This window comes from Carlito syrichta, unplaced genomic scaffold (genome assembly GCF_000164805.1).
Source record: "Carlito syrichta isolate Samal-C Ts95f unplaced genomic scaffold, Tarsius_syrichta-2.0.1 Scaffold304984, whole genome shotgun sequence".
NCBI lineage: Eukaryota > Metazoa > Chordata > Mammalia > Primates > Tarsiidae > Carlito > Carlito syrichta.
This window is the reverse complement of record NW_007249080.1, coordinates 189,702-209,259: the sequence shown is the minus strand read 5'-3', so window position 1 is coordinate 209,259 and position 19,558 is coordinate 189,702. Positions and strand designations below refer to the sequence as shown.

The 19,558-nt window shown below is 34.1% G+C and overlaps 1 protein-coding gene across 3 annotated transcripts in view; it reads right to left on the bottom strand.

The window, feature by feature from the left end:
* Window positions 1–19,558, bottom strand: part of NOL4 (nucleolar protein 4) — a 282,271-nt gene that overhangs the window by 86,772 nt on the left and 175,941 nt on the right. For 2 of the 3 annotated variants that reach the window (XM_021713940.1, XM_008061041.1), the window contains 2 exons: window positions 14,373–14,552; window positions 13,457–13,648 (listed from right to left, as the gene is read on the bottom strand). In XM_021713940.1, coding sequence (XP_021569615.1) covers window positions 13,457–13,648; window positions 14,373–14,552 — 372 coding nt within the window. The remainder of the gene's footprint in view (window positions 1–13,456; window positions 13,649–14,372; window positions 14,553–19,558) is intronic. The other variant, XM_008061040.2, reaches the window with a different exon arrangement.

The following is a 19,558-nucleotide window of genomic DNA, read 5'->3' as shown; positions in this document are numbered from 1 at the left end:
ATGAAACACAATAAAGCTTAATTTCATGCTCAAAATGAGAATATAGGAGCCAGGCAGAGAACTTCATTCTATCCTGTGAGGTAATCATGCTAAAAAAATCCCTTTAATTCTAATATTGATGATCTAATAAATGCCAATATGTCTCAATACGTGCAGAGCTCAATTGAGTACATCGTCTGGTTATATATTAAAGATGAAAGTTGTTTTAAAATTTCTTTCCCCTTTAGTTTGGTTTTTTATCCATTTCACACTCAAAGTACTCCTATCGAGATAGTGAGAAGGAAATTAATCAATCTTTCTCCTTATAAAAGCAATTTCATCATAGAGGAATGTAAAACTACTGTTTAGTATGGGTTATGAGAATCATCTTCATCTGAGCTCTTCTTTCTGTCAGTACATTTGATAGTTGAGAGCTTTTTCTAACATTACTACTTTGGGGTCTTTCTGCAACATAATGTGTTGAGGGCTCTAGTCAACACAAATACACCAGGGATGAGTGCTGAAAACTCTCTTACATCAGTTAGAGTGGCTATACAACACAAATGCTTCCATGAAATGATTCAATAGGTAATAAAAAACACTTCTTTTTCTGGTTTGAGATAGCTCAGTAAATATACTGTTTAGCTCAAACATATACTGTTTTACATACACCTTAGAAGTTTAAAAATAATGATTTAAAATGGATATAGTATACACTTTACATGATCTATACATAGATTAGGAAGATTTGTTACCTCTTTCCTTGGATATGAGATAACACTAACCACTCTAACTAATTATCTCTTCATAATTAACTGTCATTCTCAACTGGAATCTCAGTTGATCTTTCTCCAGCTCTGTTCTTATCATAATAATTATCTATGCTCAAACCAGTGGTGACTGTGTCATTAAGCAGATGGCTGAATTGTCACATGGAGCTTTTGGAGTTTAAAAAGTCACATCTTAATTGGGAACTTGAGACGTGATTGCTGTTGGCACAATATAAATGTGTCTTTTCTTATATATGCAAGTGAAATTTACAACAGCACCAACAAATTTTTCAATCTTTTTGTTCCTAGAACTATAAGCTAAACATGTTTACAGTCCTCTGAACTTTAGTTGCACACTTAGGATGGCACAGGATTTTTACAATTATAAAAAATAAGTTTAAAAAAACCCTTAAGAATGTAAGGTTATGTTTGCAGGTTAATGTGACAATGCCCTGTAGACTCCAGTGTTCAAGTAAAGCTTAATCAAGCATTCAAAAAGGTCAGATTGGGAGCAACTGTGACATCCATCCAAGGTTGTAAGGAGAATGAGCCCTTTGAAGATAATTAAAGTAAACAATTCAGTAGTCAGAATTTAGGAAGTGTGCAAAATTAAGACGATGCCTTCTTTTTTTTTTTTTTTTTTGAGTTGGAGTCTCACTTTGTCGCCCAGACTGGAGTGCAGTGGCCGCGCCTGGTCACCGCAGCCTTGAACTGCTGGGCGATCCTTCCGCCTCAGCCTTCCGAGTAGCCAGAATTACAGGCATGCGCTACCACGCCCGGCTGATTTTTTGTTATTGTAGAGATGAGGTCTCGCTGCCCAGGCGGGTCTCGAACCCGCCGGCTCGGGCAATCCACTCACCTCAGCCTCCCAAAGGCGCGGGATTACAGGCTGAGCCACCGAGCCCGGCAAGACGATGCCTTCTAATCTTGTTGCTTTATAAAATACATGATTGAGAATTCAGCAACTTAGGTAATGTGCCTATACTATCTCCCCCAAACAATCTATCTGCACCTAAAAGCACAGTTGTACATACTCTATAGAAAGATTCACTTCCTAATGGATCCTTTCTGTTATGCAGGTTTCCTTCATAGACACCAGTGGAAGAGAGGTGATTTCCAACAAGTCAGACTGACCAAAATATCAATCTATAATCAGTTACTTGCTATCCTGTGCCATCCTAAGACCATTTCTGTGATTTAATCTCTCTGATTCTTAGTCATCCTGCTGAATAACCCCATACCATGGGGTAGTTGTTAGAATTCCATGAAGCAAAGTAGATAAAGCTACTAGTATCTCCATTATTTATTCAACAAATATATTTAATAAGCACTTTATGTCAGGAACTGTGCCAAATCCAGAGATGGGAAGATAAACGATATCAATATGGTCTCCATCATCATAGAGTTTGCTTGACAAATTAGTATAATGCCTATCACATGAATTATAATACCTATGTAGTAAAGTGTAAAAACTCCCAACTCTTCATCAGCAGTTCTGAGATTCTAATATGGTATAAACTGAAAGATTTCAAAAACTTAAGGCAAATTCAGCAGGCAGAAAGAAACTGATATGTGAATACTTATGGTCTTTCTTTTTCCTAATTTCTGTGAATATTCATATATTTTGCTGCTGAGATTCTAATGTATTTGTGTAATTGATAGGTTTCCAAGACCCACTATAAATGTTATACAATAAACATAATATACAGTTTATCATGTTTCAAAATCTGAAAAACTCTGAACTCTGAACCATAGATAATCCAACATTTCATATAAGGTCATATATGTGGATTAAAATAGTGGTTCAATTGTCTTTATCTTATCCTATATGATGGTTTTGATAGAAGTGATAAACAGAGTGCCTCACTGACTTGACCCTGATCTTTAGAGTCAAGGCATGTGCAATTATGGAAACTCATCCCTTTGGTCCCAGTGATGGATTCAGGAAGTAGATATATAACCCAAATAGGGTCAAGCAGAGTCCTTCTATAGAAGAGATGAGGAAACTAAAGCTCAGGGATACAAGGTCATGAGTAACAACTGAAGTGGGAGGATTGCTCTTGGATTGTAAGTTTTAAGAATCAAGACTTAGAACCACTGACAGCAACATTTCCCAACAGGTAGTAAGGACCTTTCTGAGTAGTAAACCAATCCACCGGAGGAACAGGTACGAAGTGGGAAAGTAGCAAACTCCTGACACTGAGCCCCATGAACTTATCTGTGTGTGAATCCTGGACTTTCAAGTTGCTTGAGAAAGCTCCCTTGAGTAATTTAAAAGAAGTAAGAAAGTAGCTTTTAAAAATGGAATATAAACTAATTAAGCTTCATCTAGGCTTTGATTATAAATATTTCATTTATGAACCAATAGTCTATATAGAGCCTTAATTTTAGAATATTATTAGCCATTAATAGCAATCTTTCACAAACACATGAGGAATTAATAAGTCTTACAGTTGACACTTAGAAGCACAGTTCAGCAAATGTCATTGACACTGTCTCTGATCAAGATATAAAGTCAACTAAATTATCAACTAAAATAGCATGCTTTTATTTTTAACTAAGTAATCTTTTGCATCTTTTTTTAATTAACATCTTTTAATTCTGAAAATAATGATTCCATATAATCATTGTAGATTATGGCATCTTTTTCTTTAATAATTTAGTAGTGAAACTAAAAGTGTGCACCAATTCTATTCATACAATTAATATTACTATTTATTCATACTAATTGCCAAATAGATTAAAATTTTTAAAAAATTAATATTTCAAGAGTTAAAAATAAAATGCTATAGAACTGTCTTCTTTAGAAAAAACACTCCTTAGAGATTTAAAATATATTAGGCTACATTTTCAGTTAGCAGTAGCTTTTAAAAATTAAAACACTAATTGCTAAGTACTGTAAAACTTGTATCACACAATAAAAATTAGCTTATCCCTCAACTAATTTCCACCACAAAGTAGCACATTAGTAAATAACTATTCAGTCACTCAATCGCTCGGCGATTTTAATTTGTTGAAATGAACATGAATTGAGCAGCTTTCATGAGCAACTACTTTTATATAAGACATTGAGGGTGATACAGAGATGAACAAGTTCAGAAGCATAGTACTCAAGGAACAAAACTTCTACTAAGGAGCTAAGGCCCATAAATGGATAACAGCAATGTAAGACAGAATAAAATAAAACTACAAAAGATGTGCCACAAAGTACAATTTGCACACAGAAGAAAGAGAGATTTGAAGCTGCTCTTAGCTAGAAGTGAGGATTAAACAGATAAAGACATCATTGACTTAGCCCTTCAAATAGTTGAACAGATTGAGACAGCAAGGGTTTCTCAGGAATGGCAACTGTGAAATTCCATTTCAGATTAAACTGCATTTTATCATGTTCTTCATATGCACCAGGTATAGTCCTAGGTAGAAGTTTTTACATTTGTTATTTCAAGTGCTGTTGGTTTCATCTTTAAGATAAGAGCTATCATTTACATTTTTTTCATGAGGAAATTAAGGCTCAGGCATACAAGGTCCATGAATAACAAGTGGAAAAGCACAGACAAGAACCAAGATCCACTGACTATAAAATCTGAGTGCTTCCCTTCAGAATTGGTCACCAATGCTGCAAATTTTCCATATTTTTTTTCTGGATTAAATTTCCTTCTTCTTAGAGAGTATTTTCAGTACTCTGGAGTTGGCCTATGGACAGTAACCTCCGCAGTTATCTGAAGTATTTCTTTCTGCCTCATTCTGAAAGTAGAGTTGAGCTGGGCATTGATTTATAAATTAAAAGTTGTTTCCCTTGAAGAGTTTCTTCTTTGAAGACAGTCTTCTCACATCTATCATCTGGACAAGAAGTTTTTCAAGTTCACTGTTTTTCTGCTTTAGATAATCTGTTGTTTATTTCTGGTACACCTTAAAATGTCGCTGCTTTTCTGTGGTTTTACTATAATATTCCTAGGTACAGATTTTCTTAAAACGTATACTACTCAGTACTGATCTACTTGTCTGTTATTAGGATTCAGGGTCCAATCAATTCTGAAAAATTCTACATCATCATCTCTTTCATTGTTGCCTCTTTATAATTCTAATGTATCTATCTTCTGGAATGCCCATTAGATCTATCTTTATCATTCTATTCTCCATCTTAGCTTTTTTTTTTTTTCCTTTCAAATTTCCCTTACCTTTTTTTCCTTCTGTGGGTAATTTCTATCTATGTTCCAATTTACTGATTTTCTCTTTGATTGAATGTTGTATTCTATTTAACCTATTTAGTAAGGTTTTAATTTCAATGCTTATAATACCTATCATTTTTACCTCTGAAAGTTGTATTTGAATGTTTCTACACTCCTGCTCCCACTACCCCTTAATGGAGAAAAATGGAGGGATAACCTTTCTAGGGTCCCAACTTTATAGGTATCTCTTAGTTTATGTTCCTGCCTAGTCACACACTAAAATCCATGTATCCTGAAAGTGGGTGGACATTCAGACCCTACCCTCCATTTTTTTGGTCTCTACATTCACTTTTTTTTTTATCTTCCTAGATTACTACCCTTAACCAATTAAGGGCTTATAATCTGCCTATGACTTTCGTATTCATTTTAGGTACCTGGAAATTTCCTTATCTTTCTTTTGGAATTATATAGGTAACTTAAAAGTTATTATATTTTATTCAAGGTTTGTATGGTGAGAAGCTAGATGGGATATGTGTATGTGAAGGGGAGGTATTCCGTGAGGCTCAGGTCAACATCTTGCTAAAGTAAGTGATTCAATATTAATTAACTCTGACAAATATGTTGGCTATATTCTTTATAACCTTGTTATTCTTCAATTTTAATGTATGTAGTAAATAATAAGCAAAAGGTGCCTATAATTTCTGAGTCAGGGAAAATAAGTGGACCAAGAGACAACATATTGAGAGAAGAAAAGTCCCATGTGATGACCTAAGTGATTAAAAAAAAATCGAATACATTAGAAAAAAGAGTAAGCTGGGCTTGGTGGCTCAGCCTGTAATCCCACAGCTTTGGGAGGCTAAGGTGAGTGGATTGCCTGAGCCCGTGGGTTCGAGACCCGCCTAGGCAACTTGGTGAGACCCCATCTCTACAATAAACCAAAAATTAGTTGGGTGTGGTAGTGCACACCTGTAGTTCCAGCTACTTGAAAGGCTGAGGCGGAAGGATCGCCAGAGCCCAGCAGGTCAAGGCCTCAGTGGCCGGGAGCGGCCACTGCACTCCAGTCTGGGTAACAGAGTGACTACAACTCAAAAAAAAAGAAGAAGAAAGAGTAGAAAGTTGCCTGATTATATGCTAAACATTATATATATATATATATAGATGATCACATATAATACCCCAACAGCCCTAATCTTTTAGAAAAATTGAGACTCAGAAATATCACACAACTTGCACAGGAATTAAACTAAGCCAGGAATTGAAGCTAGGTCTCTCAGTTTCAAAAGGTCCTATGTTAAAATATTACTTAGAAATTTAGAATTTGTTCTGAGATAACAGAGTTTCACACTAAGAAAGTCAGAATTATGGAAGACTATTCTGGAAGCAAAGGCAGATTTTTCAAAGTCAACAAAGTTGAGGCACAAGGGTGCCTCAACTGGACGGATCTCCTGTGTACTGGAGTTCCTGGATGTTGTAAGTGTTCTAGGTAGGGAGAGGAAGCCACTTTAAAACCAGGAAGCATTTATATGTAAGTGTCTGAAAATTGTCTAAAGAGATGTAAGAAGAAAAGGGTTTAAATATTCAAGACTCCAGTGCTTTTTAAAATGTTTTGTGTGGTATCTTTTCTAACTGTAAATACGCATTCATTTTACTACCAATTTTGCTCATAATTTTGTATTACTTTTTTTAAAAAAGCCCCAGGTTATATGAACTTCAGGCTTCACAAATCCTATTTTTACATCTGCCTAGGCATAGCATATGAAGGGAGTGTGAGATGGAAGTAGGGAATTGAATTAGAAGGATTGGGCAAAAGTACAGATATGAGGTATGAAAGTTGGAACTAAAATGATAGCAAATAAAATGAAAAATTATAAAATTTTAGAAACAGAGTAAAGAAAAAATTAGCAGAATAGTGAGCGGTAGGATGCAAGGCACCAGTATAAAGAAAGAGTCAAATCTCATTCTACACTGTGAACCATGGTGTAAAAGACAATAATGATACTATTAACAAAGGTAGGCAAGTCAAGAAGTGGAATATTGGTAGAGAAATGGGTGATGGAGAATATAAAGAGTTCAGTGTGACATCATAATAATTGGCCTACTGTCTGGCTGACATTTGGAATTAAATATCAAAGGTTTGTAGATTCCTGGTATGTTACTTTGAGAGTGGGGTACTATGCACAAGGGCAGACATTCACGCTGTGATTAGTGTCATATGCAGTATATGGCCAAGCAGAGAACCGTAGGATCTACCCAAAGCATGTACAGGTAAATGAGGAGGAATAAAATCAATAGTCTCAAGAAAACGAGGGTGATTTAGTTGAGGATGCAATCTTTGGATGTAGTGTAAAAGTAGTCATGTGCTATTCATAAGTACTAATTCAGTAATTATCCTTTGGTATGTATGAGCAACTGATTCCAGGACCCCTAAGGGTGCTCAAGTCCCTAATATAAAACGGCATAGTATCTGCATAACCCATGCATATCCTCCCATATACTTTATATCATCACTAGCTTACTTATAATACCTACTGCAGTATAAATGCTATATAAATAATTGTAATTCTGTGTTAAGGTATAATGACAAGGGAAAAAAATTATGTACATGTTCAGTACAGGTACAAGTATCTTATTTTTTTCCCCAAAATTCTTTTGATCAGTTGGGTGAATCCACAGATTCAGATCCTGCAGAGAGCCGAGGGTACAGTGGAGAGAACCAGACAGAGTCTGAGAGTTCTAAATGTGAAGGATTACCACAGGAATTGGTGGACATAGATGTGATCAGTGAGTATAAAATACTATTTTAAGAAACTTGACAAAGAAAGATGGACTCAGATTGTAGAAAAAGAGGAAGAAATTCAATATTTTCTTGAAATCTGATAACATTTTTTAGACAAAAGAAATGTCACTTTTGTGAAAAGTATAAATTGAACATGTAAAAGAGAGGGATGGTTGATAAGGCAACATTCTGAAGAAAGTAGAATGATATCAGAGCAGAGGTGGCAGAACTATTTACCCAGGGCAAATAAAGTGATACATTTCTTCTGCAAAGACAGTTGAGAATACTTGAGAAATTTTAGAAAATTCTAAAAATTTTTTATATTGCTTGTGCAGGCTTTTTGATTGATGAATAAGCCTAAAGTGTATCCATGCTAGTCATGGCTGGAGTGAAATAGAGATCCAGATCCCTAACATTGAAAAGGTGAAAGATTTCATTTGTACTATTACCATTTGTATACCTAACCTTAAATTGTACCTTACATCTTTAAAATAAAAATTTAAAAAAAGGTGAGAGAACTGTGAGGTCAGGTTAGAGATCAAAATTATTGAGAAGAATATATAGAATGCAAATTGAAAGGAATATCATGAATTAAGAACTCAGTAGATGCGGAAGTATCTTGGGGGTTAGTAAATAACAATTGTAAGAGAAAGGGCAAGAGTTGGTACAAATAGCAAGTAGGGAATTCAAACAATATGCTTGCTAATTAGCATTAATTATGCTAACTGGTCACAAAGAGAGAAATCTGCATGGTTGTGCTCATGTTTTATGAAGAATTATATAAATAATAATAGCTACACAGGTATTATAAAGCTTTATCAGGATCTTGTAAGAAGGGCTAAGTATATTTGTGATAGAATTTTCAGCTTAAAGAAGCACTTTAATTCCTTTTTTATCATATCTCTATTTGCTAAAAGACAAATAGCTAGTGTCACTGTAGCCTTTCCAGTGTTTATGATATCAGGGAAACTGTGAACTGAAAACAAGTTCTGTTTCCTCTGTTGTGTGCTGTGTTAGACAAGTAGAAGCAAATGATCTGACAAGTCCAGTCATCTCAAAAATTATACTATTTCCTAAACACGAAATGTTTATTTTCTGGTGTTTCTATAATAGATTATTTACTTATTTGTTTCTAAATTTATATCTCGTTTTTCCCGTAAAATACATGTCAGCTCCACCAGGGAATGTTGCACACCAAAATAAACAGAAAGACAATGGGATGTTGGACAGAGTTTAACTCTGAACTTCCTGGAGATGAGGTACAAAAGTGAACTTAATAGGGTTCATAGACTTGGTGATAAGAACAGGTGAAAGCATTACATCTCCTCAAGAGAAAATTTTTTTCTTGCATTACATTCCAGAAGACACATCTGCAATGACGTCTTCTATAATAGTGGAAAGTTTAGCTCTTGACAAAATTTTACCAAAAAAAAAAAAAAAAAAATGCATGAGACTTATTTCTACAAAAAAAAAAAATAACCAATTCTACTACATTAAAAGCAACTAACTAGGCAATTTTTAGGTTATTAAAATTCAAATATCTAGGCTACTTGGTATAACTTGGTATAGTAGCAAAATTTGGGATACAGGAAAATAGTGAATTGAAAGTCTCTTGTTTATATGTCCCCTAAATATTTTTATTTGAGTTTTGCAGAAACACATATAAACATATATAACATGGTGGAAGAGTCTCTAATAATGCAAATTCAGGAAACAAAAGAGAGAAATCATATCACAAAATGCAAATTGTACTCAGTATGGGTCAAGACCACCTTGTTCATAAAGCTTTGCTTTTATGATCTTTTTTTATTATAGGCACCATTATTGAATTTAAGATCAGGATACCTTGAAGATATGCATTATTTTCTGGAACAATCAAAAAATATTCTTCAGAGAAGTAACTGAACTTGAGCATCAAAGCCATACAATAGATTCAGTGATAATTCAATATACATTTGTCTACAGATTAATTTAATGGCTGCTTAATTCACTGGGTTCATAAAACCTAAGGAAAACTAAGACAGCACTCTGAATCAAACTTATTAAATTTTCACAAAACATGCCATTTTATATCCAACTCTGAAGAGTTTCTTATTTAGAAGGGCAAAATTTGTGAATTGATAAAAAAAATGTTAAAAATATCTTAATATGATTTTTCTACTTCATGCATTATAGAGACTATTTGGAACATGTCACAGAAATTTTGGTTGTTTTAGCAATCAAGACATGTAAGATCTTGATAATTTCAGTGAAATAAGAATGCATAAAAATATACTCTACTGTTTGTATGCATTCAGTGAAGCCAATTAAAAGTATTTGTGCTGGCATGTAAATTCTTTTGGGAAAGTGTAGAATAGTTAAACATGAATAGATTTTGTGTCAACAACACCAGAGAACTAGCCCAAGAGAATACTAAAAATCTAGTATAGTACTGACAAATGTTGTGATAAACCACTTTTATGGGAATATTCCTTGGAATTTCTTAAAGCCAGCAGGAAACACAATTCAATATTTTGTTTCACTCTACTTAAGGAATCTTCTGACCTTAATGACCCTGAGTAACTAGACGAGCTAAGCTTGTTGAATGCTACTCTAAATTTTTAACACAAAATCTCTTACTAAATAATCCTGTACTTTATAATTCTGTTTTTACAATTGTATTAAAAACATCTTCAAGTTGCCTTATTGTCTTGTTATATATTGCAGAAAAACATGCATGTTAAATTATCACATACTGAAAATGACACATTTTCTTAATATCTACCTACATAAAACAATATAAAAAAGGATTTTTGTTTAAAGCTGTTTCAATTTTTTAAAACCCTGGGAATGTTATACTATATCACATTTAGTCAATCATGAAGGCAAAAAATAGTTGTGTAAAAGATGTAACTGTGATTATTATTATCTGCACTAGACATGCCTTTTCCTATCTGTTTTGGGTAAGGATGAGTATTCAAAATGACACAAAATCTATCCACATTCAATGAGAATGCTGTAATACATAAAACAATCAAAAATTCCAACTGTTGACTAGATGATGAATCTTATTTGTTATTTCCAGTGGTATATTACTCAGTAAATATATAAGACAAAAATGGGCTAAACTATAATGTCCAGTTTCATCCATGCCATTCATTTAACACTTCATTACATAAGGCCTTGCATTACTATTTAAGCATTTCATTTCATATAACTTGTCATCTAATAATTTTTTTTTGAGTCAGAATCTCATTTGTCATCCAGAGTACAGTGGCACCATCACAGTTCACTGCAGCCTCCACCTCCTGGGTTCAGGTGATCCTTCCATCTCAGCCTCCCTAGTAGCTGGGACTACAAGCATGTGCCACCATGCACAGAAAAATTTTTGATTTCTGTGTAGAGACAGGGTCTCACTGTGTTGCCTACTCCTGAGAGTAAACAATCCTTCCGTCTCAATCTCCCAAAGTGCTGGAATTACAGGCATGAGCCACCGCAACTGGCCTCACCTGAAGAAATTTTGATGACCAGGTAATATGTTCTTACTTTCCTAATTAGCAACTCAGACAGGCCTTGTATTTCTGCTTATTACTTTGTATAATGCTGTGTATATTACATATATATACTGAATAAATGAGTGAATTAATGAATGAAAATTATTAAAGGTTAAATACTATATCATTTCTTTACAGTGTATGTACTACAAGATTAGTTTCTAAAACTTCTTGACTTTGTATTAGTAAAATGTTTGCCCTACTCTCTATATAGTAAATAGATGCCATGTTAAAGTGAATGTATAAAATTACTAAAAACAACAATTTAAAAAAATGGTTGAATGTCTGAAATATGCCCTAAAGAACTCAACAATTCTACATAGTAACAATATTTTTCTCTTAAAGAATATTATACAACTTTTATATTACAAAAAAATCAGATAAATTTTATCAAAGAAAACAATCTCTAAATAACATTAAAAGATTAGGAAGAAATGCTAATGTTGGAAGCTGGTAAAAATAAAAATCTTGACATATGATATTATTTTTATTGTTATTTCCAGAGGAAAGTACATATATTGCATTGTGCTTTGAATGAGATATACTTAGCTTCAATTAGCATTTTATGTCAACTGCTAAGTGGCCTTGAACCTGATGTCAATGCTAGATTTCTGGATTTCACACTTGTTTATATATACTTTTCATCTGTCATCTGTCTCCTACTCTGTTGGTAATAATAATAATTAAACAATTCATTAATGAGCAAAATAGCTTTACTTTCTTCAAGCAATCTCTCGTTCTCTTTTATGCTATACTGTCTCTATTGTCATAATTTAGTCAACAGTTTTATTGAAAAATGACTTAATGCACTACAAACATTAAATCCGGTGTAGGTATCCTGATAGGAAACCAAATATTTAATGGCATGTTCTGCAATTGTAGAATTAAAATATTTTGGGAAATTGTTTTCAGGTGATGAATTAAAACTTGATAATGTTTTCAGAGGTGTGATGTATTCAGTGCTTATGATAGACTAGGAATGACTTGCAGAGGATTATATTAGACATCCTATATAATTCTCAATGCCTTATAAATTAGTAGTTATTTATATCTTCAGGGGAGAAAAGTGAGCACAGGCAGCTTGAGTAACTTGCTCAGGTCATAGAGAAAGAAAGTAGTGGATCTGGAACTCAACACCTGGGTCTTTGGGGACAGAGCTTATACTCCTAACCATCTGGGAAGACAAACTCTTTTAGAGGACAGTCGCTTTTTCTTCAAAACCAATCAAACATACTTTTATAAGACAATATGGAAAAATTAGTAAGAGGCAGTGGACATGTTATTTCTCACATGTAACAAATTCTGAAACCTCTCTTATGTCCACCAACTCTCATCCCATCACAACTAATTAAGTAGAGTCACAGATCACAAACACTAACAGTCTTGGCTTTCATGAAATCTTCTCAGAAAAGAATAGAAAAAAGTGCTTTCAGAAGAATTCTAATGTACTTCTCACATACATAAAAACATAAAGAAATGGAAAAGCATACATTATAAACACGTGCACTATTTCTAGATGTGACAAATAGAGCAAAGTGAAACAGAATATAGTTCCAAAAACCATTGGTTTCTAATTTCCATCCGATTGCATAATAGAATGTCAACATAATTCCATCTATCTATAAAGCCCAACTGAACATAAAAGCTCATGGTACTATCCACAAGCACACAAATATATACACACCCAATACAATAAAGTCTTGTGTTTCACCTGAGTATTTGCATTCCCTGATCTTTATTTTCAAGGCTTGCTATTTGTGAACCATAGACATGAAAATGGTATTCCTTAGATGGATCCATCCATTTCCTTTCATTCCAGAGAACGTCACTGTCATGTACCATCTAGAGCAACAACTGGTGCTTCAGTTCAAGACTTAGTTAACCTCATACCTACTTTGGTATTGACAGAAAGAAAACACATATGAATGAGATGCTGGTTCTCACTTGTTTGTTACTCAAATCACCCTCATCTTCTGTGACATGGTACCATGTGGTTCAGTAAGCACTGGTCTCACATGCTATTCCTTATTAAATAAACCAAAGGAGTAAATACTTCAGGAAGATGAAAAGGAGAAGAGGGAAAAAACAAACAAGCAAACAAAACCCCTTTGACCTGACATTATGGAAAAATAAATTAAAAAAAGACACTAAGATGGAAAAAAAATAGTGTCATGGTTTACATGTGGGATTTTGATGGAATCTAGGGCTGTGTTTTAATTAAAAACTCACCATCTCAAAACCACTTCTTTTCATCCGCCTGCAGGACTTGAGGTAAGTACGTATACGTTTTCTGGCACGCTCTTGATACTCAGGGAATTGTCGCCTGCATGAGTCAATGATAGCCTGGATCTTTTCTTTGGGCTGCTTAGAGATTGGGACCATTCGGTCCAAGTTTTCATCTACAAACAGCCTGACAAACATCTGTTGGCAAGAGGGAGACAGAGGAGAAGGGTTTGGAGGGCTGCTCTCTTCTGTTCCTAGCTTCCTGTCTTGATTACCGATAGGAAAATACTCTTTTCTGGTTTATGCACTGGAGAACTTTGCAATGGAAAGCCAGAAATTTTAAGCAAACACTCTTTAAAGACTTTCTAAATGGTTGGATTATAAAATAGAGAGAGAAAAAGAGAGAAAGGCAGACAGACAGACAGACACACAGAAAAGAATACACTATCATGTAGAAAAAAATCAGGAAATAACAGTAGACTGTGACATTTGAGCACCCCATTAAATTTTCTATTAATGATAAATACGACTGTTACATTGCTACACTGCACAGTGGACTAATCTCTGAAAAAAAAACAATTGACTCTTTTGTCATGCACAATTAGATAAGCTAGGAAAGCAAAAGAAATAACAGATGACGGGCGTATTCTTCCGAGGACTAAGCTGTGGCCCCCTCCATCACTAGGTAAACATGCATACTCACACAACACAACTCCAGTTCTCAGCTCACATTTGGCTTTAAAATTCTAAACAAAACACAGCAATTCTGGTGTCTGGTTGGCAAAGAGTGTTTCATGTACTTTTTAAATCCTTCTGTAAATTAAACAAACATGTCTCTAAAATATCCACATTTACCAACAAGCAACAACATGAAAGTGAAGTGGTAAAAATTAAACCACACTGGGAGTATGGCAGGACTCACATTAAAAGCTTTCAGTCGCTCGGCTTCAACTCCATCTGTCTCATTAACTTTCTCAGAATCATCATGGTCCTCGTGGTCATCTTCATCCTCATCTCCCCTGTTTAGTGAAAGGTCCTCAGCACCTCGGTCTACACTCTCATTTTTGCCAGAGTCATAGCTTGAGTAACTATGTGCAGGAGACTGAAAAGAGAGGGTGAAATAGCTGCTTTTAAATTTATTGCACAAGCTGATACAGTCTAGGATTTATTTTTTATTTCAGCTGTTTGCCAGAAACCTTGTTAGGGAGTTGATAACTCTAGAGTCATGGCAATTTTAATTTTACTCAAAATTAATTCAAGTTAAATTAAGCATCCATTTCCTCAGTCACATTAGTCACATGGCAAGTGCTCAACAGCCACAAGGAACACCGTCAGCACTACAGAAAGTTTTACTGAAGAACATTACTGTTTCTACTCAATATCCATATTCCTAATACAAAGCAGCCTATAATCAATTTTGCAAGAGAATCATTGAATCACGTATTCTTAGAAACAGATATGACCTTAGAGTTTCGACAGTCTAACTGTATTATCTTTAAACATGTATGGAAACTGAGTACGGATATGTTTAATTAACTTGCCCAACAAGGTCTATACAAAATGTTATTGAGATTAGGACTATTAGTTGTAAGCTAGCATGCTTTAAAATAAATATATACATTGTCTATGAGTCTTAAGTTGGCATCTGATTTTGGTTCAGAAGAAGGGAACCAGCTTTCTTCCTAATCATCTGTTAAGAGTTTAGTGCTTCCATAGAATGTATTATACTGTAATGTATAGCACCTAACACATCATTTTCAACATCTGAACATTTAAAACTGGTTAACAGTTCATTTTCACATATAAAGATATGATAGCTGATGGCCTTCTTAGAAGTCTAGTTGTCAGAATACAGTAATGTGTAAGTATATCTATATGTAAATGTGCCATTCAATAATAAACTGGCTTTTGATTTGTCTTCATTTTGGGATTGCACATATTCAGAATATTTCCTCTTAGGACCTCCTAGGATAAATTCAGAGTTAGTTTGGAAGAAGTGACCTGGAAATGAAAGAAGTTGAGTATATGGTGTGATAAGAAGCTTAATTCCGTGTGCATAGCATAACAATTAAGTATTTTCTATAACTCCTTTGAGACCATAACATTGACCAATAATCACCTAAGCATATTCCAAGTACCTTTGAAAAAATACTAATCTAACATGTAATTGAATTTAAAGTGTCTATATGTATTATTATTCAAAGATATAAAAGACATTTTTCTGAGATATTAAATACCATAAAGCAAATAATAAAGAAAGTGAGAGACAAAGAGAAGTGATTAGCACTTAGAACCACTGCCTACCTAGTCAGTCAGTTCCTTTAATCTTCACAGCAACCTAGTAAGAAGGTATTACCTCCAGACTCTACAGACAAGGAAACAGATTCAGAACAGAGCTAAATAACCCCTTCTTATCTAGAGAATGATACAACCAATGTATGAACCTCATTCTGCCTAAGGTTAGGACTGGTGGAATAAAGTTTTCTCCTAAATAAAGATTATAGCTTTTCTTTGCAAGTGTGTGTGCATGTGTGTGTACAATTGAAAGAATATAAAATATTGTAGGCTAATGTACATGTTAATACTTAAAAATATTTTACAAGTTAGTTTTCCTGAAACAGTTACTTTACCTAAGGTAATTGGGTTCATTATTTCCATTTTCTATAAAATAGTAACCTGAAATTTATAAATCTTGAGTAAGAGACACTATCACTTGCTATAGAAATCTTCATATACAATATAATTTATGTAAATAATGTATTATTGCTTCACACACAGTTTTACTTATTTGCTCAAGTGGATAAAGGAGAAGAAAGATACACAACTGTGTAATCAAATGCTGATAATTAAATTTTCTTAAATGCAAAACATTTATAGAAAGTAGCAAAGTTTTTTTCAACTTTAAGAATAAAAATATTTTGGAATAAATAAGTTATTTTAGTAATAAAATATATTTAAGAGAATAAACTCTTAATGAACAACAGTAATAGATAATGTTAAAGACCAACATAGCAATGATTTCTAAAAACTCCTGCTCCAATTCTAAATATCTATCTCAGGGTCAAACATTTATTCCCTCAGCAAACTTTTATTGAGTATCACAATACATTTTGTACTGTGCTAAAATACTGTGCCATGGAGCAATAGTCACTTAACAATTATTTATGGGGCAACTATTATGTGCCAGGCACTCATTATTTTAAGTCTTTTAGATACAAGGGTATAAAAAAAAACCTGGAATTATCTTTTGGAGAGCAGGTCCCTTGTAGTACTGGCTTTTCCTACTAGGTAATTGTTTTAGGAACATTGGCATCAGTGTACCATCTAGCATTATTGTAAGTGACTGCATTCAGCTTAAGTTAAATGTTTTTTTGGAGATTGTTTCAACATATTTGCCCATTTCATGATGGGTGATTTACGAGTGCATCTGCCCACATTGCACTGAGGGTTTAGCAGTTTTAGACCAAAAACAGCATGACCCCTGTGCCCTACCCTCCCTATTCACCCAATCTCACCCTGAGTGACATTTTTTTTGTTTCCCTGAATGAAAAGGTTATCGAAAGGAAACGTTTTGCCTATGTGGAAGAAGTGAAACAAAAAGTGGCAGCAGCACTAAAAGACCTCAAAATTGATGAGCTAAAAATCCATTTTGAGCAGTGGAAAAATGTACATATTCACAATAAAATATAATCCAGTCATAAAGAAGGACAAAATTATGGATTTTGCAGAAACTTGAATGGATTTAGAGTTTATCATACTCTGATCTATCAAGAATCAAAGAACTGAGTACCACATATTCTAACTTACAAGTGGACACTGAACATTTATCATAATACTACAAGAAAGGAATTGGCAATAGTGGGACAGGGAAGGGGGGCAAATACCATCAACAAGGGTATCTGATCCTAAACAAGGCAAAGTGAGGACCAATGGAAGGCCCAAACTTCGCTGTATGTTGACCACTTATGTACCTAATCCTGAATTGTACCCCACGTCTTTAAAATAAAATAATAAAAAAGGTGCATTGCATCAAATGGAGAGTACTTTGAAGGTAACTGAAGTTTAAACACATAAGTATACACAATATTTTTACAAATAAATTCCTAAATTCTAATTATCAATTTCCCTGAGTTGTTCTAATGGTAGACATGTATTCTGCATAGGTTGGAGCCTACTTAACAATGTTTTGTATTCATGAAGTGTCTTAAAATTTACATGTCTATTTAATCTATATATAACTGAACTTCACAGCAAAACTAGTTTTAATATATTATCTATAATGTAAATGATTTAAAATATATGAATAATAATAACAATAGATGTTAATATAGCTGATGGTTAATTTTATGTGTCAACTTGACTGAATCAGAAAGTATCCAAATATTTGGCTACACATTATTTCTAATATCTGTGAGGATATTTCTAGAAGTGATTAACATTCGAATTAGTGGACTCAGTAAAGTAGATTGTCTTTCCCAATGTGACTGGGTGTCATTCCATGCCTTGAGACCCACAGTAGAACAAAAACAAAAAAAAAGAAAAAATTTGTCCTGTTCTGCCTCACTGCTGAGCTGGGACACACTGAGAATTACACAATCACTTAAACTATTGATGCTCCGCTTCTCAGGCCTTCAAACTGAACTACTCCACTGGCATAACTGGATATTCAGCTTGCAGGTGACAGATCAGGGCACTTCTCAGCCTCCATAATCACATGAGCCAACTCTTCATTTTATCTGTATCTATATCTCATTGATTCTGTTTTTATGAAGAATCCTGACTAATAAATAAATTATTCACATTATAAATGACTTAACTAAGACTCAGTCAATTTAACTTGATGAGCTAACCTCAGACATTGAGAAAAGTAGAGGAGAAGTTCAGTAGAGGCCAGACAGCCATCCTTCACTGGGAGGGTCCTATGTGGGCTTTCAGAGTAGATGGTCATGGGAGTTAGCAGAAACAATGATAAAGCTGGGTTTCAGAATCAAAGCAGACTGCAAAAGTAGAATGAGAAATATATGAAAGACGATAAATGCCAATCAAGACAATTCTCAAAAACTTAGAAAATAGTGGCTAAGACCAGCCATGAAGCCTGTTGTGGTATCTCCTACTTCTTAGTCGGCCCAAAACCTTTTCTTTTCAGAAAAAGTCCCTGTTTTAACAGGTGAAACTGCCAATCCTATCTGCACTAACTTTTTTTCATGCATGCTTCAGCATTGCCTTTAGATGAAGACAGCTGGTCACAAACTGAAATTAATCTGAATCTAGCAGAGCTAAGCAGCATAGAGTCCTGATAGCATCATTTGTGCATCTAGAGCCAAATATTGTTGAAAATAACCCCTGGACACTTCAGTTGTATAACACTATACATTTTCCACTCCCCTCCTTTTATCTCTTGCTTGAATTTGAGTTTCAGTCACCTGTGGTTGAATCTGGAGTGGCAAAGAAATCAGCCATTACAAGGCCAGATGATAAGGTAGCCTTCACAAATGATATTTCAAATACATTGATGGTGCCAGCCAAATGGATAATAATAACTTTGTAAATAGCAGGAGATAGTCTCAAAACTACTAACAAAGTAAAATGCTATTGAATGACCTTTACAATGGAAAATTTAAATTGGCAGCATTTGAAAATGCCTCTGTGCATTGACGACATATGTGTAGCATGCTTTTAGGATCACACTAACATTTTATAACTGTACAATCATAAGAAGAATAATAAACTAGAATAGATCTCTGACATTCACAGTAAAGTTCAATTTTAAAAACCAGCATGTTTTACCATTCAAATCATTAACAAGGTGAAATTACCCAATAAAATATAACAAGGCAAGTATTCCATAGGTTTGAAAAGTCTACCTATTCAAATATAAAATATAGTAAGTATAATATATTTTTCAATGGCAATGTGAAACATTTGAAAAATGTTATAATACACTCAACAGAATGCAAATATGCTGGGCTAATTCATTCAATCCAAATGTATGCAGTACAAAGAACCATTTGAAATAAGGAAAAATGCATAGGCCTAGCCACCCAAGGTAAAGAAAGTCTAATCTTGCAGCTCTGAGAATAATCAGGATCTAAATATAAAACATAATCA